This window comes from Saccostrea cucullata, unplaced genomic scaffold (assembly GCF_032062105.1).
Source record: "Saccostrea cucullata isolate Sc308-1 unplaced genomic scaffold, CSIRO_AGI_Scuc_v1 ctg779, whole genome shotgun sequence".
NCBI lineage: Eukaryota > Metazoa > Mollusca > Bivalvia > Ostreida > Ostreidae > Saccostrea > Saccostrea cuccullata.
This window is the reverse complement of record NW_026931120.1, coordinates 259,281-285,299: the sequence shown is the minus strand read 5'-3', so window position 1 is coordinate 285,299 and position 26,019 is coordinate 259,281. Positions and strand designations below refer to the sequence as shown.

At 31.0% G+C, this 26,019-nt stretch overlaps 1 protein-coding gene across 1 annotated transcript in view; it reads left to right on the top strand.

The window, feature by feature from the left end:
- The first annotated feature begins 24,265 nt into the window (after positions 1-24,265).
- The window catches only part of LOC134231479 (gamma-aminobutyric acid type B receptor subunit 2-like), a 32,711-nt gene continuing 30,957 nt past the window's right edge, over positions 24,266-26,019 (top strand). Inside the window, exon 1 of the mRNA XM_062713442.1 lies at positions 24,266-24,683. Within this exon, the coding sequence (XP_062569426.1) occupies positions 24,456-24,683 (228 nt within the window). The 5' untranslated portion in view covers positions 24,266-24,455. The remainder of the gene's footprint in view (positions 24,684-26,019) is intronic.

Sequence of the window (26,019 nt, the reverse complement as noted above, 5' to 3'; positions counted from 1 at the left end):
AAATATGCATCCTTAGGACCTTGCAACACCAAAACCATAAGAAAAATTCAGTATAATTGCTACTTTGTAGTGTTACCATGGAAACAAAGTACCAGTGCTTAAAAGTGAATTATTTTTTGCTGCATTAAGAATTGCATTGCCATTTAATCAAGAAACAAATTAAAGGACTCAGCTTGAATAGTACTTATCTGTTAGAACTGAAGTTGAATATCATATATTGATAAAATTTGATGAATAAAACAACACTGCTGCTATGGTAACCAAGAAGGGAAAATGTTCGATTTTGTGAACATTATATAAATATTAAACCCTGTGTGCCAACTTCTTGCATCCACTTAGAGATTGGATGATAGTCAAACTTAAAAGTCAAGTTAGCTGTTAATAAATATCAATCATAAAAGTTTTGGGAATCTACATTTAAGGCTACGTATCCAAGGAAAGAAAATAATTTTCAGGTTTTTAAGCATATATTTTCTGCTTATTTCCATAGCAACGCTCTATTTAAAGAATCTAATCTGAATTTTTTCAAATGCGAAAACTTGGACCACACCAACATCTTATAAAATTGATCATTAGTTATGAGGAAATGCGCTTTTTTTAAAAGATAGGATCAGATTTAAACATACATTGTGTTACTTTGAAGGCTCTCTGTGGTATAAAGACCTTGGCAAACATTGCCAACCAAAATAAAATATCATATTTTGTTCTTGGTATATGTTTCAAGGCTCTTTTTTCTATTATTTGGTCACATTTCATCCTATAATTGCTTTTTATTTTTACGTGTATGATTTTTTAAAATTCAATGAATATTTTTTTTTTACTTTTGAATACTTTGTTACCATAGTAACGTATGCAAAAGTTGATTTACCAACCATGTTTATCATGCATTTGAGACATCTGACCTTCAACTTTTGGAAACAGTCATTGCCAATTGTTTGCTTTGCCGCAAATGTTAACTATTGGGCTCTAAACATGTTAAAAATGCCATTTTTCGAATTTTAAGACATGTTGCCATGGTAACTATAAAACATAGCAACCAATTTTTGCCTGATTTCAGTTTAGGGTATCAATGGCTTTTATCATAGAGAGTTTGGAGAATTTCTGAGACTATGCGTGCCACAGCTCCTATATAAAATTTTAAATCATTACAGAGAATGGCTTTTAATGTGTGTCTGATTCAAAGTTTTGGTATACATGTAAATTGTTTCATTTTATGTTTGTAAATATCACCAGCAATAAAAAAACGTCAACTTATTTAATTTTTTTCCCATTTTACTTCAATGCAAGAATAGTTGAAATTTATCATATGATGTTAAATATTGTTTTTTTGCCAATGTTGTCTCCCATTTTGATTAAAGGGGGGGATATTTGGGTCTGTTCTGTCTTTCAGTTAGTCTGTCATTCTCTCTTTCTGTAAAACTTTAAATTGCCTGATGATCTCTCTAACATTCCTGGCAGTGTAGATGTTTAAAATTCATAGGTATAAGAAAACCCGTATTGAAATCGAGGTAAAAAAAGGCAAACCAGAAATTCATGTATTGTTTAAAAAATATTTCCAAATGTAAATCGTACGATTTTCCAGCCAAAATAAGAAGTTCATTATTGAAATGGTACGAATTAGTTCTGAATGATATAAAGTTCTAAATGTTAATATTTTTCCTGTTTTATCTTAAGGCCTATGATCTAAAGAAATCCCTACTGATTTTGACGTCAAAATATCAAAGGCTAAATGTGAGGAAGTGGCGGATTAAGGTTGTCCAATCTTCAGGTTAGGAAAATCAGGCATTGAGTTTTGAAAATGCTTACAAAGATGTATTAGATTTCTCAAAATAATGTGTATTTACCCACGGTGTTTCTCAAAACTATATCTATAAAGTTAATCATATTATATAGGGAAAATTGGTAATTCTAAAATAAATTTTCACAATATGCGAATAAAACTACCTTCTGCATATTGTCTAGTTGAAAAATGATGAACAAATATATTTTAGAAATAATTATAGGTATCCAGGCTTTCGAAGAAAATTGCATGATTTTTATACTTATTCCATTCTTTAGTTTCGCCTGTTTACTTCGATTATTTTATAATTTATAGTGTATGAAGTGTTTCCTATCACATAAAACACCATAGATCACTTCATATTTCATATCATGCTAATAAACATTGATAACTGACGTTAGATTCAAATAACTTAGATGTCATTAAAGATGTCTTTTTACTTCCTTTGATGAGGTACAAATATCAACTTTTTAATGCCTTTTCTAAAAACTTCAAAGAACATTGAATCACATTGAGAGGCATAAAATAAAAATTGTTGCATGAAAGGATTTCAATTTCAAGCTTCATTTTGAGATTTTTGAATTAAATTGTAAATTAAAGAGTTATTCTTCCTGGCTGAGGATCGGATATCTTCCGCTACGCTCACGATACCTCTGTCAACGCTCGTTGTACAAGATTCTTGTACAAATTTTAAACGGCAAAGATTCGAAATTTAAATGATAAATAATTATTGTAATTATTGATAAAGATGATAATTCATCATTTATTTAAAAACTATAATCCCTCAGAACGACTTATTTTCAAAGTTTTTAGGGAACTATTTGCGGAGTAAAAATTAAAATCTTAATTAAAAAATCCTTCTCAGGTGTAACAAATTGAAATAAATAATGTTTTCCGATAAGAAATATAATTGAACACTATTATTAATACAACTTTTAATCATTTACAATTTTCCCAAGATTCTTGTAAAACAAACGTTGACAGAGGTGTATGTGGAAGAGAAGCGGGAACGACAACTCTAGATAGAGCATGCTGCGCTCGCCCAAACAGTCGCACTGTAAAGCATATTAAGACTTAAAAAAAATGACGAGTTTCGTATAAAAGTTAACTTAAAAAAAAACGTATTTAACATTACATCACTATTTTTGATTTATGTTTTTTTTTTATATTTCTTCATGCTTTTGGTTCGTACATAACAGTCTGATACTTTTTTGAAGGACAGCATCATTTTTTATCTCTATCGTTTTTGTTGCATGCTGTTTTAAAAATCGATTATGTAATAATCAGAACGGCGGAAATTAACAGAACGTCTTTTTTGGGGGAAAGATATCTGTTATATAATTATTGATTGAGAAGGAAAGTTAAAAAAAAATTTCAGTTTTCGCGCAGGATGTTATAATTTCTGTGCAGTTTTGTTAAAAACTGAGCTGCTTCAGACGAAATGTCACTTATTTAGAAAACCTATTAATACAATATGCTTCCAAAATATTTTAAAGCCATATACTTTAATCAAAGATGAACTATCATCACCTACAGTGTATCATTTAGAATAAAATATGGAGATAACGTACAGTAAATGTAACTTAGTATAAAGTGGAAGCAGAACAAACACGGACCTCTCAAGACATAAAAGTTTTGGACCAGGCGCCAAAGAAGAGTAAACGTTCAAACATGGTTGTACCTTCCGTAAGCTCCTTGTTATGAGCGGATAAAAGGAAAAAAGTCGAGAGAAAAAAAAACTCGGTGTGTAAATTATGGCCAAACAATTAAAACGCGAAAAACGACAGTTAGTGTTACAATGTTAGCTTGTTTTTGCTGTCAAAATCACAGTTTGGATCACAGTACTGAAATTTTGACTTTAATCGAGACTGTTGATGTCCCTTTTTCATCAACTTGTTTGAATAGCTTGCATAGGAATTTTTCGTAAGAAGAGCACTGCGTAAAGAGATTAACATTTAAATCCTATATAAAGGTGATAAGGGTGTATTTCTGCAGAAAGTAAATGAAGTTGACGATAGAAAAATCGAAGTCAGCACGTTATCGTCAAGTTTTGTTGTTAGGCTGCCATGGAGTCTCTTTCTAGTAAAATATCCAATATATGAATCAGTTGTGTCAACCTCTGTGGTATCTTTTATTTTAAGCTCTATGGGACATATCGTGTCGACATAAGTATGGAAATAACCATTAGTAATTAACAATAAGTCATTGATATATATATCTAAATGTCCAGTTGAAGGTCGAAGCAAATGCTTTCTTCTTTTCACATATAAGTTTTGGAGCAAATTCTGCTTCATAAGAAACATTGTTTCAGATTGTGTGGTATGAAGGATATGGAGATAACGAACAATATTCAATATCGAAGTCTATGGAACGCCATGGCTGCCTTATGTTAGCTGACTTTATTATATGCTGTGGGTTTGTAATTATATGCTGTGGGTTTTTCCTAATTATATGCTGTGAAAAAATTATATGCTGTGGTTCTATAATTATATGCCGTGGGTTTATAATTATATGCTGTGGGTCTATTATTATATGCTGTGGGTTTATAATTATATGCTGTGGTTCTATAATTATATGCTGTGGGTCTATTATTATATGCTGTGGGTCTATAATTATATGCAAAACTCTTTTATTATATGCTGTGGTTCTATAATTATATGCTGTGGATCCATTATTTATTGTGGGTTTATAATTATATGCTGTGGATCTATTATTATATGCTGTGGGTCTATAATTATATGCTGTGGTTGTTTAATTATATGCTGTGGATATATTATTATATGCTGTGGTTTCGTTATTATATGCTGTGGGTTCAATATTATATGCTGTGTATCTATTATTATATGTTGTGGGTTCATTATTATATGCTGTGGTTTCATTATTATATGCTGTGGTTTCATAATTATATGCTGTGGGTTCATAATTATATGCTGTGGATCTATTATTATATGCTGTGGGTTCATTATTATATGCTGTGGTTTCATAATTATATGCTGTAGGTTCATAATTATATGCTGTGGGTCTATTATTATATGCTGTGGATCTGTAATTATATGCTGTGGGTCTTTTATTATATGCTGTGGTTCTATAATTATATGCTGTGGGTTTATAATTATATGCTGTGGATATATTATTATATGCTGTGGTTTCGTTATTATATGCTGTGGGTTCATTATTATATGCTGTGTATCTATTATTATATGTTGTGGGTTCATTATTAAATGCTGTTTCATTATTAAGTGTGGTTTCATAAATAAACTGTGGGTTAACATTACATAATTATATGCTGTGGATCTATTATTATATGCTGTGGGTTCATTATTATATGCTGTGGTTTCATAATTATATGCTGTAGGTTCATAATTATATGCTGTGGGTGTATTATCATATAATCTCTCGGTTTATTAGAAACTAGCTTTTCGAATTTAGGACTTCTTTTTTGGAGGTTATCTTGCTAAAATTGGCGGTAACTGCAACAGGAAACCGTAATAAAAAAGTTTATTTTTAAAAAAAAAAGAAAGGCTGTGCTAGCTCCGAAAGGAAGGTTCTGGTTAACTAATTTATTTTGCCGAAGTCTTTAATGTTTAATGCCAGTATAGTTTGATTGTTAAGGTATAATCTTTTGTGAAGTGTATTTTTAGAATTAAAATTATATTAGTGTGGAAGTAAATCGCTTACTTGTCTTGCCAATTCAATAAACTTTGAAAGAAAAAAAGAGATTTTTATGAGGTTAACGGCATTATCCAGAAGGTGTAAACGGCAAACAGATGTATCCTAGAATCTTTGCATTACGTATATGACCTAAGTTTTTTCTTGTGTAGTTTACATTAAAGTATAAGTTACACTGTAAATAAACAAACTTAGCACGCGAAGAAAAGACCCGTCAATGACACAATGAAATTGTTATTTTTACAGTCAAAATATGGTCGTTTTCACAGACAGCTAGAAATGTGAAGTTTTTAATCGAATGCCCGATATCCCTTTTTCAAGCTTTTTATCGCTAGCAAAAAACCTCCCTTGTCTTTGTTTAAACAATGAGAGGTGACAGGGCTTTTCCGTCAGAAAAAAGGGAAAATTTGAAGTATTACAATTATGCAGTTAATCTTTAAGTGTAAACTACACAATAAATAAACAAATTTATTTAATGATACAACGAAATTGTTATCCGAAACAGTCTGTATATAGTTTTGTAATGTTTTAAAATTTTCCCAGAATGCACAAACAGCATTTGTATTCAAAGGAATTTGGATTAATTAGTTGCAGCGCTTGAGAGTTAGCAATGTATGATCAATTATTAAATACTATTTTTAAAGTGGCACCACAAATAAAGCAAAAAATGTGCTCAAAAAATCGGGGTAAATACTCTCACAACCTATTACGGTAAGCCTGTTGCAGTTGCCGCCATTTTGAGCAAGTAAACTCCAAAAACAAGAAGTCCGGATTTGAAAAGCTAGTTTTTCTAATAAACCGCGTAAATATATAAAAATACACCCATATATATGATTATGGTAACTTCCAGAAAGTATATAATTGAATGAAAAATTGACAGCATATAATAAGGTGCCATGGACCTTTCAGCATATATCCATATATGAATCAGTTGTGTCACAGCATATAATTATTTTACAGCTATAATAATACATCCACAGCATATAATAAATAATCCACAGTAATTAACAATAAGTCATTGATATATATATCTAAATGTCCAGTTGAAGGTCGAAGCAAATGTTTTCTTCTTTTCATATATAATTACAAACCCAAAAGCAATAATAAAGTCAGCTAACATGAAGGATATCCATGGAACGTTTCAATATCAAGTCCATAAAACAATACAAAATAGGAGCAGAGCTATCTTTCGTTTCAAGTGCACTGGGATGTATTGAGTCGACGCATAAATTAATGTTTATTGAAAATGGTTCTTCGATATATCTTAATGTCAAGTTGAAGTCACAGCAAGTGTTTTCTTCTTCTAAGAAGTTGGTACTTATGAGAGTACAAGTTGTAAGAAAACCAGATCTAAAAAAACTACTTAGATATTGTCCATCCGAAATATAACTTTCACAACAAAGATGTGTTTGTGAAACACTGATGCCCCTCTATTGCAGCTTTTGAGGAAGGTTGAAGTTTCTTTAATCAAAGTAAAAGTCAAGGTCAATTAATCAAATTGTATTTAACAAAAGACTTGTATCAATAAATATGCCTGTGAAATATGAAAGCCCAAGAACCAACCGTTAAATTTTTATGGCAAAGATTAAAGTTTTTAAAATCTGGGTCAAAGTGAAACTAGTTCAAACTACTAGTACATGGTCAAGGTCAAAGGGTAAAAAAAAGTCATTGCTTCCAAGGGAAAGAACTTGTCACCAGAAATATACGGGTAAAATAAAAATGTTCAAGCTCTAACTACTCACAAGTTATGACAAAGTGTAAGAATTTTAAAATGATATGTCAAACACCAAGGTCAAGGTCAAGGTCCAAACGGTCAAAACTGTTGGTATCCCAACGAAGGTCTCACCCAAGGTATAGACCTGTGAAATATGAAAATCCTGGAACACTTTGGAATTTATGTTTTGTAATTTGTGTACATTTTCCTTTGAATAATACAAAAATTTTCAAAATTTGATATCTTTTCAAAACCCCTGGTAACGCATGCTGATTTTTTGTCTAAGGATATGTACTAGTAATGGTTTTATAAATTTTAAATTAGAATATCTTGAAAAATTATCAGTAGGTAAGGTACCTTGCGTATGTCCTTAAGGCCAAGGTTAAAGTTTTTGACAGTTAGTCTTACACTAATCTATCTAAGTTTTTGGAACTTGTGTCCAATCCCTTTGACATGTTGTCCATAAAATATGTTCAACAGCAAAACTAATTAAAAGATAGAAAAATATTTATACCCAAGAAAAGGTCTTGTCACCATAAATAAACATTTGAAGTGTTAAAGCTTTAGCACTAAGAGTATAAAATGAATGGCCAGGATTAAAATTGGATAAATTATATGCAGTAGCTGGTCAAACTGTAATTATATAAGGTCAAAGTGAAGAAGTCAAATATACTCATACCCGAAGAAAGGTCTTGTCACAAGAAAAACAGAATTGAAATACAATGGCCGTACATATGTAGCTTCAACCAATCAAAAGTAACAGGCAAAGTAAAATGTTTTATGGAAAAGCAGACAAACAGAAATGATGAGCAGACAAACAGACAGACGGGCAGGGCAAAAACTATATACCTTCGATCTTCGATTATAATGGAAAAGCATTATCTGCGTAAATGATAAAATAGCAACTGTAGAACGCACCATCTTTGTGACCTCTTTGGACCGGGAAACAAAATCACGTATGAAAATGTTATCTATATGTTACAGATATACATGTACGTACATATTTCATATCTTCTTCCTGGTGAAGAGACCTAATCGCGGGTTAATATGTATGTATCAAATTAAGAAAAGATTTCGTCAAATATCTTCATGGATTATTTTGCAAGGAAATGGAAAATCTGTTTCAATTAATGAAAGAAAAACCTTATCAAACTAATTGTAACGGGGACCGTTACAGATGTTCCCCAAACGCTCCCCAACTCCCTTTTGGTGCCATATTCCCTGTAATCTCTATAAAATTTTGAAATACTTTATGGAATTTAGACTTAATCAAGGTCTTCCTGGAAAAAAAATAAAAATATATTTTAAAATAGGCATTGCACGTGTGTTCATGTGCGTAACGACCATATTATCTTGTCAACACTATCTAAAATTTTAATATACTTTATATCAAAGCATTTAATCCAAAAGCATTAAAAATGCACTCATTCGAGTGTATTTTTAATTTTACTAATTTCACGTGCACGGACTTGCACGCACGTGCAAACACGTGCATAATGACTTCACCTTCTTGTAGGAGTCTCTTATATTTATCTATGTTCTAAATCCCATCCTGTTTGGTTGAAAAAAACAAGGGAGTTATAGCCATTTGAAGTTTCGGACAATCAGATTGCAGCACACATGCATGCGCGTTTTTCATAATTTTTTTATCTTTATCGTATTGAAGGATATGAAAATGAATTAATATTTTAAGAGCAAAATATTTAAAAAACAAAATATATAGCCATTTAAAGTTTCAGCCAATAAATAAACATTTGATTTCATGAAATTTTTTTTCATATCATATTTTAGGATATCCTAATGCATGGCCATGTTTTAAATTTCAAAGCATTTCGTCAAAAAACAAAGGAGATATAGCCATTTAAAATTTCAGCCAATCAGATTACAGCACACGCGCATGCGCATGCTTTCATGAAAATTTTTATATATCATGCTGTAGATCTTCATAATATAGGACTATGTTCAAAATTTCAAAAGATTATGACAAGAAACAAAAAGATATATGGAAAAGCAGCCAATCAGAAATGAAGCGCACGTGCATGCGCGTGAGATCTTGCAGGGACAAATCTTATTTATACTACTAATATATCCTTATATTATGAGTTTCAAAACATTTCATCAAAAAATAAAATAGCTAACTGTAGGATTCATTATTTGGTCATTTCACGTGTTGCACCGGCGCGAAACAAAATCACGTGCGAAAATGTTACCTATGTTACAGATATACATGTACGTACATATTTCTACTAACCCTAAAAACATTTAACCTTAGTATGGATGTGTAGTTAACAAGATCACTCGTGGACAAAATTTTCCCATGGAAGAAGAAAAATAATAATAATAATAAGTTTCAATTAATGAAAGAAAAAACCTTATCAAAATATGACAGATTTTCTGGGTAACGAATGGAGATGAACATTTTGATTGCTTTTTCTGTACAGCTGTCATTTCACGTGCGAGAACACTCTGATAACTTACATGTAGCTGCTTAGGATCATCAGTTCAATATCTGGTTCTCATTTCATCTTGTTTAGGTATGGAATTTTATAACATTGAATAAAATTAATCCTTGCCATATTTATAACCAGTGAGATATACATGTAATTAAGCCACCCATCGCACCAAGTGATTACTTAGGATTTATTTTTATGGTAACTTCAGATATAGAAATAAATTGATTATTTACTTCAGTATCTAAAAATGAGTCACAAAATCATCAAAATCAAGAAAATAAAATGTTTTGTAAATGCTTTTTGGTTAATCATTAATTGTACATTTGAAAATTTATTTTGCGTATGTAGATCAACAAACTTAACTAGCTCCAGATAAAGACTTTTCAATAATCAAATAATGATAAATTTAAGGCTAATTAGAATCTACATGTAAGTATTTTAGTACAGAAAAAAAGAAAAGGTGCAAAATTAAACGCGAAGTGAAACTTGATGCCATTTATCTTTTTCAAAGGTAGAAGAATCTGCAGTCAAAGCTAGTCTATTTCATGTCGCTGACATTATAGCATTCAAATGCAGTAGATTTTTTCAAAATATTATACATGAGAAGAAAAAAAAACCCACTTGCTCTGGCCTATAAACTACAGTTTAGTATATTGAAGTCGTAATATCAATTAACAATACTAGTAGTTACTTCCATTCATATGTCAAGAGTATATAATATCCCAGTGAGCTTGAAAGAAAAGACACATCAGAGACTGACACATCTGTTTCATATTTGGATATTTTACTAGTAATAGACTTGATGGCAACCTACAATGTAACAACAACAACAACAACAACAAACAAACAAAAAATAAATTTAACTTATCAATCATGATATTCTCTTTTTTACAGTGTAGGTACATGTAGCAATATTACTGTAACACTTGCATGCATACATTTCATGCATTTATGCTCAACTTACTAAGAATTTCTAAAGCGAGGCAAGCTATTTAGAAACAAGTTAATGAAACAAGATTAACAACTGTCTCGTTTACAACCAACATTTTGCAAGTACTACATATGATCAATACAATTATCTCGTCAGAAAATACATTGTACAATCTTTTATTAAAACAAAAGCCGACTGACATTTTTTTCCTTGATTGTTAGGCCATTATTTATACACTGAATTATATCCATTTCCGTTGCCCATTATATGCCGCATTTAAAAATTAGGTTGAAATATTTCATGTTTTTTAACTTTCATATTTTAATTTCTCTTGAAGTTTGTTTACACAAGTCTTTATACATGTTCATAAAATGGATGCACCGTTTGAATATTTTGAATCAAGCTTATATTTTTTTTAACTGAAGTTAATTACATGTATATACTCTCTTAAAAGAACTCCGTACTTGATTAAATGGGGGACTGTTGTTTAACAATCATAAAATCTAATAATTTGTTATTATAACCTATATCTCTGTTCAACGATACACATCTCAAATTCTCTCATTATTTTATAATGAAATTTATGTTCCTCTGTTATTATGCAAGACCGAAACCAAGTCAACTGAGCTAGTTTTTTGATGGATTAAAATTAAAATAACAACAGTAGTGAAAGTGAAAAAATGTCATTTATTGAAGTAAATGACGCAAAACAAAATATAAACATATTATAAGGGGGTCAGACAAGACTAGAACAAACTTTGAAAGAATACAAAAATCTTTGGTAACATATTATGCAATCTGACCTGTATGAGTTAATCTACAGTATAAATTCCGCCTAACGGCCAAATTTTTATTTGTTTCTAGAATGAATCGAAATAAATAAAGCAATTGCTGTACTGTTAAAGTTTTATTTGCTGCTGGTTTATTGAAATAAAGTGCTTATAGTTGTTGGAGTTAAAGTTTCTATTGTTTCATCTGATTTACGTCAGACAGCCTCAAGTTATACGCAAATCAAAATTAAAAACAATCAAATATATAATTATAGAAACTAGACACGAGTAAAAGATTTTCTAGTTTTGAGTTTATAGTCATACTTAAATTTTTGTGTTCTGAATTTTTGATAGGTACAGATCAGTTTAGTAGAGACACCTGCGATATAAGTTAAATGAATGTGTTTGCAAAGGTGGCTTTTTTTTTTTTACCAAATTTTACCAAATAAAAATTGAATTATCTATACTTTAGCAATTTCCTTCAAAAGTGTTGACTTAAAAAGAGCAACAAAAGAATCCTGAAAGCCAAAAATGGTATTTTTTCATATGCATGTGTTATGCATGTTCCTTGCAAATAATCACGTCTCTCATCAAATTTTGAATAACAATGTATAATTTTTCAAAGATGTCTCATATCGCAAAATAATTGTGTAAGGTGGTTTTGCCTGTAATGAAAACCTTTGTATACATCTTGCAAAACAACTTCCTTAAAAAAATAATATTTCTAACCTTCCGATACAACTTTAATTGAATTATTCATTGTGACGGTAGATTTTAGTTTTCGCTTATGACGTTGCACGTTTACGGCATCCTTTATATTTTGTCTTTCTGTTCATGTAATGGTATTTTGAATGTCGTGGCTTTTAAAACAGTTTATAGGCAAACGCAAGTGTCATGTTAAAACATCAAAATGACCTTGGTTGAAATAATTGTTGCCCGATACGATTCACACACACAAATCTGATTACGATTCATTCTGTCTAAATAAACACGAAAAGGTGACTCAAGCAGTTGCGACACATGCCGATAAGGGATGTTTGCTTATTCTTGGCACTTGTGATTCCAGGGTTCCGTACTAGATATTACGAAAAATATTCAGTAATACATGTAACTAGTCAAAGTTACACGTCATGATCTGTTTAATAGATTTTTTTCAGGCGTTGTGTAAGCATTTGGGAAGTGTTCAAGTTTTCTTCCCTTTTAATTGGGATGCAATGTTATATAACAAAATTAACAAAGCATAATTACAAAGCTCCATCATTAAAACCAAAAAATCTGTCTAATTCGATCGTAGAATGATATAAATTATTTTGTATAATTTTGAAAAACACACGTGGAAACAAATTGAATGACAAGGAATGATACACGAGATTGTGTTGTTAAAATTTACCTATATCGCCTCTCAAAAAATGAAAAAGATACAATATCAGTAGGACTCAGACTTGCACTTGCTTGCCGTTCTAGAGAAGAATCCAAAAAGATATTTTATTTCATATATGTATCATGCATTACTTTATATCTCATCCCTTGTATACGGCCTATCAAATCCTAAGATCAATAATATGATATAATATTTCAAATAAATTCATGCAATTTAGGATTGTTTAAAAGATAAAAGATATGTCTTTTATGTCTTGAAGGATCTACAAATTTACAGATTCATTTGCAGGTTCATTATGCCATTGCGGCTTATTAACCAACTTCTTGAATAATGGTAATCTAAACAACCAAGCTCAATGATAAACGTGATGACTTTAGCTTTTCCACCGTCAGCTCCCCTTACTTATGCAGCAATATACCTTCATCACCTGCATACGGAGTTTATAAATCTCAGTTGATTCAATACGCAAGAGAATGCTCTACGTATGAACAATTTCTTAAACGAGATAAATTATTGACAAACAAGTTGATGGAACAAGAATATCAGCAGTCTCGTTTAAAGTCATCATTTCGTAAGTTCTTTGGTCGATACAATGACCTTATCAACAAATACAATTTATTACTGAGTCCAATGCGGATTGGCTTTTTCATACTTATTGTTAGTTCATTATTTATTCTCTGAATTGACGACAGATTGTTTTGTTATTTCCCGATCATGACAAGAAGCACACAGCGGATGTGACCGGTCAGCAGGAAATGCTCACTCTTCCATGGCACCTAATCCAACCAATGTTTTGGAGGTCCGTGTTTGCTCTGCTTCTATTTTGTATTGTTTTATGGACTTTGATATTGAATACTGTTCGTTATCTTCATATCAGTCACCAATCTTCATTTTCATTCCTACATTGATTAAACACATTTATTTGAAATCGAAATATAATATACCTCCAAATCTAACACCTAGATATTATACCAGAGGAAGACATGGTCGACTGACAACAAATCTTAAACTTTCATATTTTAATTTTTCTTGTAATTTGTTTACACAAGCCTTTATACGAGGGTCATTCAAAAAATACGTAGACAATGCTTCTCATCGTCATATGATTATTACAAGATTATAGATCAACACATTTTCGTAAGCATAAATATTTATTTTGTCGAAGTGAGAAGTTTCATTCCATTTGATTAAACTGAATTCACGTTATCCAAAATTAAAAGCAACATGTTTTGTTACCACGGAGCACGGTTAACCAATATTGTAACGTCAAAAACAACGCTGAGAAAGTTTGTCAAAAGTATACACATTTTTGTTATTTCAAACACGGTTTGTTGCGTCTTTTCCATTCAAAACACCTATCCACAATACTTAACACCTGGTTTGCTAACAATTGTACAAATATAGCTTGAATTAGAATGTTATTGTTTTCAAATTTTTTGATTTACCATGCAACTTTATTATTTCTGCAACATTGAAGAACACATCACGTTCAATGACGTTCCTAACTCTTTTGACAATATTTTTTACTTTAACCTGTTTCTTTGCTGACAATCCATCGTCCGATTCAAACTCGCTACCACTCAAAAATTGTATTTTCAACTTAATACAAAGACACAGATTTTTTTTTCATACAGATCCTGATTTATAAGGATTTTTTAAGCTTGTAGAAAAAGTTTCCCGAATGTAAAGTCTAATTTTATTGCTCCTTGCTGCTCCGTGACGTCCTCCAACGTCATGGTTTTTTGCTTTTTTTAATCAAATCCATATGTATTTAGAAGCTGATATCTTTTAAATGGAACGAGATATTACATAACCTGATTTAATTTTAATTTACACAGCAATACTTTATTTAAACATGTAAATTTTATTTCGTTTCAGCTCCATTTATTAGAGGTGTAGCTGTAAATACTATAAAGTGAAAATTAGAAAATTACTCAATTTTGACGATGCTCCGTGACCCCATTTTTGCTGTTCTAAATCCTTGGTAATTTTAATAAATATGAGGATACATTCCAATTTTTTTACGCAAATTATTTGAATCTGTTATTTAAATATTTGTACCAAATTTGGATATAATATGACGTTGAATAAAAAAGTTAGGACAAAAGTCTACGAACTTTTTGAATGACCCTCGTACATGTTCTAAAAATGGATGTACCGTTTGAATATTTTGAATCAAGCTTATATTTTTTTAAACTGAAGTTAATTATATTATACTCTCTAAAAAGAACTCCGCACTTGGTTAAGTGTGTGACTGTTGCTTAACAATCATAAATTCTAATAATTTGTTATTATAACCTATATCTCTGTTCAACTATACACATCTCAAATTCTCTCATTATTTTATAATGAAATAGTTGTATGAGTTAATCTACAGTATGAACTCCTCCCAAAGGCCAAATGTTTATTTGTTTCTAGAATGAATGGAGATATATAATGCTGTTCTGTTAAAGTTTTATTTGCTACTGGTTTATTGAAATAAAATGCTTATACTAGTAGTTGTTGGAGTTAAAGTTTCTATTGTTTCATCTGATTTACGTCAGGCGCCCTCAAGTTATACGCAATTAATCAAAATTAAAAACAATCAAATATATGATTATAGAAACTAGACACGAGTAAAAGATTTTCTAGTTTTGAGTTTATAATCATACTTAAATTTTTGTGTTCTGAATTTTTGATAGGTACAGATCAGTTTAGTAGAGACACCTGCGATATAAGTTAAGGTTTCGTCAAAGGTCAATATGTCTAAAAAATTATTTTTACAATAGCTCCAAAACTATGTGTGGTATAAAGTCAAAACGTTTACAGTTTATAAATATATCATTGATTAATAGATAGAAAGTATCACTTGATAACAAATATTTTAAAAAAGATTTTTTGGAGAAAAATTATTTCAGAAAATGTGCATATTTTTTTTTAAAAAATGCACCTGCTTTATTCTGTCCTTTTTGTGAAAACCTTCATTGCAGAAATAATATATGTTTATCATTGAAGGGCAAGTTGGACGTGAATGGTCTCTGAAAGGCTGTTATTGAAAGCATGACATGTATAAAGACAAGACCCCTATAGAATCTGCCATTTGCAATGTACTTTCACTTTCAAGTCTTAACATTTGGACAAAATAAACAGGGAAAACAACTTTTCAGAGACTATCCAAGTCCACCTTGCCCTTCATTGATAAACATATTTTGTTTCTGCAATGATGGTTTTCACTGAGAGCACGGAATTAATTTGGTGTATTTTTTGAAAACATATGCATTTTTAAGAAGAATTTTTCTCAATTAATATGTTTTCCAAGTATTTTTTTATCAAGTGATACTTTCTATATCTTAATCAATGAAACATTGATGAACTGTAAAGGTTTTAACTTTATACCTCATATAGTTTTTGGGCTGTTGTAAAAATAATTTTTTGAACATGTTGACCTTTGTCAAAACCTTAAATGTATGTGTTTGCAAAGGTGGCTTTTTTTTTTTTTTTTACCAAATTTTACCAAATAAAAATTGAATTATCTATACTTTAGCAATTTCCTTCAAAAGTGTTGACTTAAAAAGAGCAATAAAAGAATCCTGAAAGCCAAAAATGGTATTTTTTCATATGCATGTGTTATGCATGTTCCTTGCAAATAATCACGTCTCTCATCAAATTTTGAATAACAATGTATAATTTTTCAAAGATGTCTCATATCGCAAAATAATTGTGTAAGGTGGTTTTGCCTGTAATGAAAACCTTTGTATACATCTTGCAAAACAACTTCCTTAACAAAATAATATTTCTAACCTTCCAATACAACTTTAGTTGAATTATTCATTGTGACGGTAGATTTTAGTTTTCGCTTATGACGTTGCACGTTTACGGCGACGTGTCATCCTTTATATTTTGTCTTTCTGTTCATGTAATGGTATTTTGAATGTCGTGGCTTTTAAAACAGTTTATAGGCAAACGCAAGTGTCATGTTAAAACATCAAAATGACCTTGGTTGAAATAATTGTTGCCCGATACCATTCACACACACAAATCTGATTACGATTCATTCTGTCTAAATAAACACGAAAAGGGGACTCAAGCAGTTGCGACACATGCCGATAAGGGATGTTTGCTTATTCTTGGCACTTGTGATTCCAGGGTTCCGTACTAGATATTACGAAAAATATTCAGTAATACATGTAACTAGTCAAAGTTACACCTCATGATCTGTTTAATAGATTTTTTCAGGCGTTGAGTAAGCATTTGGGAATTGTTCAAGTTTTCTTCCCTTTTAATTGGGATGCAATGTTATTAACAAAATTAACAAAGCATAATTACAAAGCTCCATCATTAAAACCAAAAAATTTGTCTAATTCGATCGTAGAATGATATAAATTATTTTGTATAATTTTGAAAAACACACGTGGAAACAAATTGAATGACAAGGAATGATATACGAGATTGTGTTGTTTACCTATATCGCCTCTCAAAAAATGAAAAAGATACAATATCAGTACGACTCAGACTTGCACTTGCTTGCCGTTCTAGGGAAGAATCCAAAAAGATATTTTATTTCATATATGTATCATGCATTACTTTATATCTCATCCCTTGTATACGGCCTATCAAATCCTAAGATCAATAATATGATATAATATTTCAAATAAATCCATGCAATTTAGGATTGTTTAAAAGATAAAGATATGTTTTTATATGTTGAAGGATCTACAAATTTACAGATTCATTTGCAGATTCATTATGACATTGCGGCTTATTAACCAACTTCTTGAATATTTTACTCGAAAAAGACGTTAATGGTAATCTAACAACCAAGCTCAATGATAAACGTGATGACTTTAGCTTTTCCACCGTCAGCTCCCCTTACTTATGCAGCAATATACCTTCATCACCTGCATACGGAGTTTATAAATCTCAGCTGATTCAATACGCAAGAGAATGCTCTACGTATGAACAATTTCTTAAACGAGATAAATTATTGACAAACAAGTTGATGGAACAAGAATATCAGCAGTCTCGTTTAAAGTCATCATTTCGTAAGTTCTTTGGTCGATACAATGACCTTATCAACAAATACAATTTATTACTGAGTCCAATGCGGATTGGCTTTTTCAGACTTATTGTTAGTTCATTATTTATTCTCTGAATTGACGACAGATTGTTTTGTTATTTCCCGATCATGACAAGAAGCACACGGCAGGTGTGACCGGTCGGCATGAAATGCTCACTCCTCCATGGCACCTGATAACACCTCTGATGTTTTGGAGGTCCGTGTTTGCTCTACTTTTATTTTGTACTGTTTTATGGACTTTGATATTGAATACTGTTCGTTATCTTCATATCAGTCACCAATCTTCATTTTCATTCCTACATTGATTAAACACATTTATTTGAAATCGAAATATAATATACCTCCAAATTTATCACCTAGATATTATACCAGAGGAAGACGTGATCGACTGACAACAAATCTTAAACTTTCATATTTTAATTTTTCTTGTAGTTTGTTTACACAAGCCTTTATACATGTTCATAAAATGGATGTACCGTTTGAATATTTTGAATCAAGCTTATATTTTTTAAACTGAAGTTAATTATATACTCTCTAAAAAGAACTCCGCACTTGAATAAGTGTTGGACTGTTGTTTAACAATCATAAAATCTAATAATTTGTTATTAAAACCTATATCTCTGTTCAACGATACTCATCTCAAATTCTCTCATTATTTTATAATGAAATAGTTGTATGAGTTAATCTACAGTATGAACTCCTCCCAAAGGCCAAATGTTTATTTGTTTCTATAATGAATGGAGATATATAATGCTGTACTGTTAAAGTTTTATTTGCTACTGGTTTATTGAAATAAAGTGCTTATAGTTGTTGGAGTTAAAGTTTCTATTGTTTCATCTGATTTACGTCAGGCGCCCTCAAGTTTTACGCAATTAATCAAAATTAAAAACAACTAGTGCTAATTGTAACGGGGACCGTTACAGATGTTCCCCAAACGCTCCCCAACTCCCTTTTGGTGCCATATTCCCTATAACCTCTATTAAATGAGAAATACTTTATGAAATTTATACTTAATCAATGTCTTCCCAGAAAAATACAAAATATATTTTAAAAAAAATAGGCATTGCAAGCGTGTTCATGTGCGTAACGACCATATTACATTGTCTACAATATCTAAAATATTAATATACTTCATATCAAAGCATTTAATCCAAAAGTGAGTGTATTTTTAATTTTACTCATTTCACGTGCATGCATGTGCATAATGACTATACCTTCTTGTAGGAGTCCCTTATATTTATCTATGTTCTAAATCCCATCCTGTTTGGTTGAAAAACAAGGGAGTTATAGCCATTTGAAGTTTCAGCCAATCAGATTGCAGCACACATGCATGCGCGTGATTTCATAAATTTTTATCTTTATCGTATTGAAGGATATTTAAATGAATGACTATATTTTAAAATTCCAACATTTCGTCAAAAAACAAAGGAGATATAGCCATATAAAGATTCAGCCAATCAGATTGCAGCACACGTGCATGCGCGTGATTTCATGAATTTTTTTTCTATATCATATTTTAGGATATCCTAATGCATGACTATGTTTTAAATTTCAAAGCATTTCGTCAAAAAACAAAGGAGATATAGCCATTTAAAGTTTCAGCCAATCAGATTGCAGCACGCGCGCATGCGCATGCTTTCAGGAAAATTTTTATATATCATGCTGTAGATCTTCATAATGTTGGACTATGTTCCAAATTTTTAAAGATTATGACAAGAAACAAGAAAGATATTGAGACTATAGTTTCAGCCAATCAGAGTGAAGCGCACGTGCATGCGCGTGAGATCTTGCTATTTTGACCATGCCATCTAGTCTATACTACTAATGTATCCTTACATTATGAGTCTCAACAAAATTCATCGAAAAAAAAGAAAAGTTACAGCAATATCCATTATATTGGTCATTTCATGTGTTGCACGTGCGCACTCTTGCAAGCACGTGCGCGCAAAATGACCTTCGTTTGGCAAATCTACATAACATGTCTACTGACCCTAAAAACATTTTACCTTAGTCAGATGTATAGTTTACAAGATCGCTCGTGGACAAAATTTTCCCAGGAAGAAGAAAAATAATAATAATAATAATAATAATAATAATAATAATAAGAAACAGAGTAAAAACAATATGTTCCCCAACTTCGTTTGGGGAACATAATCAAATATATGATTATAGAAACTAGACACGAGTAAAAGATTTTCTAGTTTTGAGTTATAGTCATACTGATATTTTTGTGTTCTGAAGTTTTGACAGGTACAGTTCAGTTTGGTAGAGACATCTGCGATATAAGTTAAATGAATGTGTTAGCAGAAGTGGCTTTTTTTACCAAATTTTACCAAATAAAAATTGTATTATCTAAACTATTAGCAATTTCCTTCAAAAGAGTTGGCTTAAAAAGAGCAACAAAAAAATCCTGAAAGCCAAAAATGGTATTTTTTCATATGCATGTGTTATGCATGTTCCTTGCGAATAATCACGTCTCTTATCAACATTTTGAATTACAATGTATAATTTTTCGAAGATGTCTCATATCGCAAAATAATTGTGTAAGGTGGTTTTGCCTGTAATGAAAATCTTTGTATACATATTGCAAAACAGCTTCCTTAGAAAGTAATATTTCTTAATTCCAATACAACTTTAGTTGAATTTTTCATTGTGACGGTAGATTTTAGTTTTCGCTTATGACGTTGCACGTTTACGGCGACGTGTCATACTTTATATTTTGTCTTTCTGTTCATGTAATGGTATTTTGAATGTCGTGGCTTTTAAAACAGTTTATAGGCAAACGCAAGTGTCATGTTAAAAACATCAAAATGACCTTATTGAAATAATTGTTGCCCGATACCATTCACACACACTCATAGAGATAGAAAATTGTTTTCAAACAAATCTGATTACGATTCATTCTGTCTAAATAAACACGAAAAAGGGACTCAAGCAGTTGCGACACGTGTCGATAAGGGATGTTTGCTTATTCTTGGCACATGTGATTCTAAGGGTCCGTGCTAGATATTATGAAAAATATTATTCAGTAATAACTAGTCACAGTTACACCCCATGATCTGTTTAATAGATTTTTTTCAGGTGTTGTGTATGCATTTAGGAAGTGCTCAAGTTTTTTCCCTTTTAATTAGGATGCAATGTTTTATAACAAAATTAACAAAGCATAATTACAAAGCTCCATCATTAAACAAAAAATCTGTCTAATTCGATAGTACGTAGAATGATAAAAATTATTTTGTGTAATAAACACACGTGGAAACAAATTGAATAACAAGGAATGATGCACGAGATTGTGTTGTTTACCTGTATCGCCTCTCTACTAAATATGCTTTTCCTTTATGAAATATATTCATGTACTTAATGATGATTCCATATTGGATCTGTAAACCAAAGAAATTCAGAGGTAAAATGGAAATGATACTATATCAGTACGACGCAGACTTACACTTGTTTGCCGTTCTAGAGAATAATAATTAAAAAAAAATTATTTCATACATGTATCATGCATTACGTTATTATATCTCGTCCCTCGATCGTAAACGTCCTATCAAATCCTAAGATCTATAATCTGAAATAATAAATTCATACAATTTAGGAATGTTTAAAAGATAAAAGATAGGTCTTTTAAATCTTGAAGGGTCTACAAATTTACAGATTCATTATGCCATTGCGGCTTATTAACCAACTTCTTGAATATTTTACTCGAAAAAGTCTAACAACCAAGCTCTATGACTTTAACTTTTCCATCGTCAACTTGCCTTACTTATGCAGCAATATACCTTCTTCACCTGCATACGGAGTTTATATATCTCAGTTGATTCAACACGCAAGAAAATGCTCTACATATGAACAATTTCTTAAACAAGGTAAATTATTGACAAAAAAGTTGATGAAACAAGAATATCAGCAGTCCCGTTTAAAGTCATCATTTCCTAAATTCTATGGTCGATACAATGACCTTATCAACAAATCCAATTTATCATTGAATCCAATGCTGACTGATTTTTTCATAGTTATTGTTAGTCCATTATTTATTCACTGAATTGACGACAGATTTTTTTTCATTATTCCCCGATCATGACAAGAAGCACATAGCGGGTGTGACCGGTCGGCAGGAAATGCTCACTCCTCCATGGCACCTGATAACACCTCTGATGTTTTGGAGGTCCGTGTTTGCTCTGCTTCTATTTTGTACTGTTTTATGGACTTTGATATTGAATATTGTTCGTTATCTTCATATCAGTCACCAATCTTCATTTTCATTCCTACATTGATTAAATACATTCATTTAAGAAATAAATAACAAGTTTATAAACTTCAATGGGAATTGAAGTGGGTCGGTCACGTGATCAAATCCTGTGAAGGCCGAAGGCCTTCTCAGAAGATTTGATCACTTCAATTCCCAGCAGTTTATAAACTTGTTATTTATTACTTATATATATACATTTGAGATGGACAAATAAATATTAGATTAAATATATTCGGATATAAATATTGCACTAACCGGTCGCCGTAGATTTCCGTCAAAAGTACGCAAGGTGTAAATCGGCTTGAAAGGCGGTTACGCTTCGAATTGGTCAGGCTTAGAATTCTATATCGAAGGGAATATTTTGTTAAAGGCTACTTGTGATCAGTAATTGTGAATAGATTTTTGTCTGGGAATATTTTTATTTGTGAAAATTGATCATTAATGCTGAAAAGAGTTCAAAAGACACAGGAAACACGTCCGAGAATGATAAAAAGTTGGAGGAATTTCGGTCGCTTGAAAGGGATGGATGGATCCGATGGATTGAGACACTTGTCCGAGCCATTTAATTTGCAATCAAGTATTAGGCCTAATTTTGATAAAAAACATTTTTATCTACGATTTCAGTAACTAAAGGCATATTTATGATATTAAGACGGAGACACTGGCGACAGTTTACATTGAAGTACGACAGCGCCGATCGAGGTGTTTCACAGCTGTTCGTGGCGTGACTGCAATGCTTTGATATTTTCCAATAGATTTACACATTTATCGTGAGTAGAATTTAATGAAAAAAATTAGTTTTAGCCTATATCATGAAGATTTAACTTAAGGTCTAACAAAAATAAGGATAAACTAAAAAGTTAGAGACTGTGCAGTTGACAAAAGTGACATACATGTACAACGTGTAAACAAAGGCTAGATTCTATCGGTATATTCTCAATGTACACAGGTTAAATCGATCGCCAAAAATGTATGAAGTATTTGATCACGTTGTAAATACAACAATTATTTCACTTGCTTATTTTGTTCATCTTTAAACATGAAAAGCAAGTCATTTTATTTTTATAAGTAACGATAGATATTATTGCGCCGTGTGATTCGGCCATGTATTGACCTTTGACCTCGGACAAACTTCATACAGAATTGAAGATATTATCTCTCTGTATGTTTATATAGTGGAAAGATACCACAAATGTATATATTTGAAATTGAAATATATATATATATATATATATATATATATATATATATATATATATATATATATATATATATATATATATATATACAACAGCAATCTTTACAAACAAAAATTTCTAAAATGATACATGCTTTTGACAAACGAGTCAGTGGAACAAGGATATCCACAGTCTCATTAGAAGTCACTATCTCGCAAATTCTATGGCAGCTCCAGTGAAGATCTAACATAAGTTGAATGCTCACTGATGTTTTTGCACACAAAAGGTTACGAATTTTTCCGTTTGCTTGAATATCACAAGTTAAAAAAACGCTATAATATTGAAATATTTGTTATAAATCGGTCACAACTTAACGTGTTGGTACCTTATCATATCTACCCGAAAACCCTAAGAGCCTTATGGAAATTCGATTTAAACACATGGCTAAAACCGTATTTATATTCCAAGAAACGTTTAAAATTCCTTTATTTCTTCGATATTTTATATTAAAAAAAAAAAAAAAAAAAAAAATATATATATATATATATATATATATATATATATATATATATATATATATATATATATATATATATATATAACATTAACAATATATACATTAACATATTTTTTGTCTTGGCCACGTGGTTCTTGATGAGAAATTGTTGAATGATGTCAATCATTTCTGTATAAAGTGTACATAGATGATCCTTGATTATAACAATTCTGAAATCACTATAATGTACACCAGGGGGTGCTATTTGGCTTTTCGGCACGTTTTGGCTTAAATTGGCCCATTTGCTCTGGAAAAGCTGACAATGTGAAAAAAATATAGACATCACACACAAATCATAAAAGATGATAAATAGAAGGATAGACAGACAAAAATTGGACAAACTTTGACATAAAAATCACTCAAAATTTTGGCTCATGTGAGCTAAATGTAAATAGTCAGATGAATACTCCCGGAAAACTCCTGTTACTAAAATAATGATTGAAACTGTTTACTTCAGTGACAATCTGTATGCTATTCAGCAATGTAAAGCTTGTAATTTCCACTGGTAATACTATAAGGAATTTCAATGTTTGTTGAAACCAAGGAAGAAGAAAAGTAGAAATGCGTAACAAGGCTGGCTCTCTGTCTTCGCATCAAATTGCTGTACATAATGTACGAACACCAAGCACCAATCTGAAAACCAATAGATGGGCGATCGATTCCCGGTTGTGTTAAATAGCGATACCTCAATTTTTGATCCATACCTTCAGCGCTGGAAATGATGTACTCAAGTCTGGTCATTGGCGCTCTTACTATTCTAATCAGTTTGGATCGTGCTAGGAGCAAAGTTCCCCTTTACGTAGGAGGAATACTTGGATCTACAGACGACTCTTGGTCGAAATATGCTAACTTTTATAACATACTTTTTAAAGTTGCATTTGAAGAAATAAACAAGACAGATATTCTACCAAATCATGAGCTTGTGTTTGTGTCGAAGAACTCTAAGGTAAGTTTTTTTTGAATTTCTGTGGCTTCTGTTTGAAAAATTGTGGTAAAGACCATCATATGATGATAACATATTTATTTCATTATGCAAATTATGCCGAAATAAAATTCGATGTGTTGGAGAAACGTTTATATACTTTGTATTGGTTGAAGTCTTATATGCATGAATTAACACAAGAAAACATTGATGTAACCATCAATTGTCGCCCGGGAAATAAATAAAGTAAACAATGGAAATGAGTCTTGATCATCAAACCGCTTCGATATGTGTAAAACATGCGTCTAAATGATGGAGACGATAGTCGAGAATATTTTGAAAACTTATAGTCGGATGAAAATCGAACAAAAACGATACACTTTTAAACTTTATCAATTCCTCAAGTAAATGTTGGCTGCATAAAATATAAATTGAAACCAGACACATGCATCACCTATATTCAAAATGTATTTCACATTAAGAATATAAAACACGAACTGTATGGAGTACGTTTTTATGCGAAAGTAAAATTTGATGTTCTAAAAAAGGGACCTGTCGTTTTTTCGATAGTAAATGATAAGCAACTTTATGTATTAAATATGAAAAACATATATATTTTTACAAATTCACTTTATGGAAATATATTATGTTAGCATACATGTTATGATGTCGTTATTAGATTTGTCAGCTTTTGACTAAACACTACTTCTGCTTTGTTATGTATCAAAATAACCAATAACAATGGGCACATTGGTTCAGAAATCTTAGCGACAAAACCCTTGAAATAACCAAATTTGAAATAGACTTTAAGTGAAAAATATTTCATTGAATTTATAATTCAACTCTAGACATATGTTAGTCACTGTAACTTACATCTTGTACAAAATGTCAATAAAATATCTAAATTTACAGCTCTCTATCGGCAAATGGTGGCATTTTAATATGAATGAAAAATTCTTGGAGTGATGTTAAACAAACAAACAAAAAAACTGACAATGACAGACAGACAAGCAAGCAAATTTCAAAAGAACAAACTACTAATATACGAAAATGCTAAAGGAACACATCCAATTAAAAACACAGAGGAATATTATTCAAAAATTTTCACAAAATTGATCACTGAACTGTAACCTAAATTATATTTACTGTGAAGTTTTTAAATTTGAAACAAATATCGTGTATGAGATGCATCAATTGAAAAAAAGAAACATGCAGGAAATATGAGATCACTCTTGTTAAATCGAATTTAAGTTGTTGACAAAGAAAAATTAGACCCATCCAGATATAATTTTTTGCCCGTTTCTATTGAATGCAAAATATGAAGTCCATGTTGGATGATTGACAATGAAGGAAGAATTGC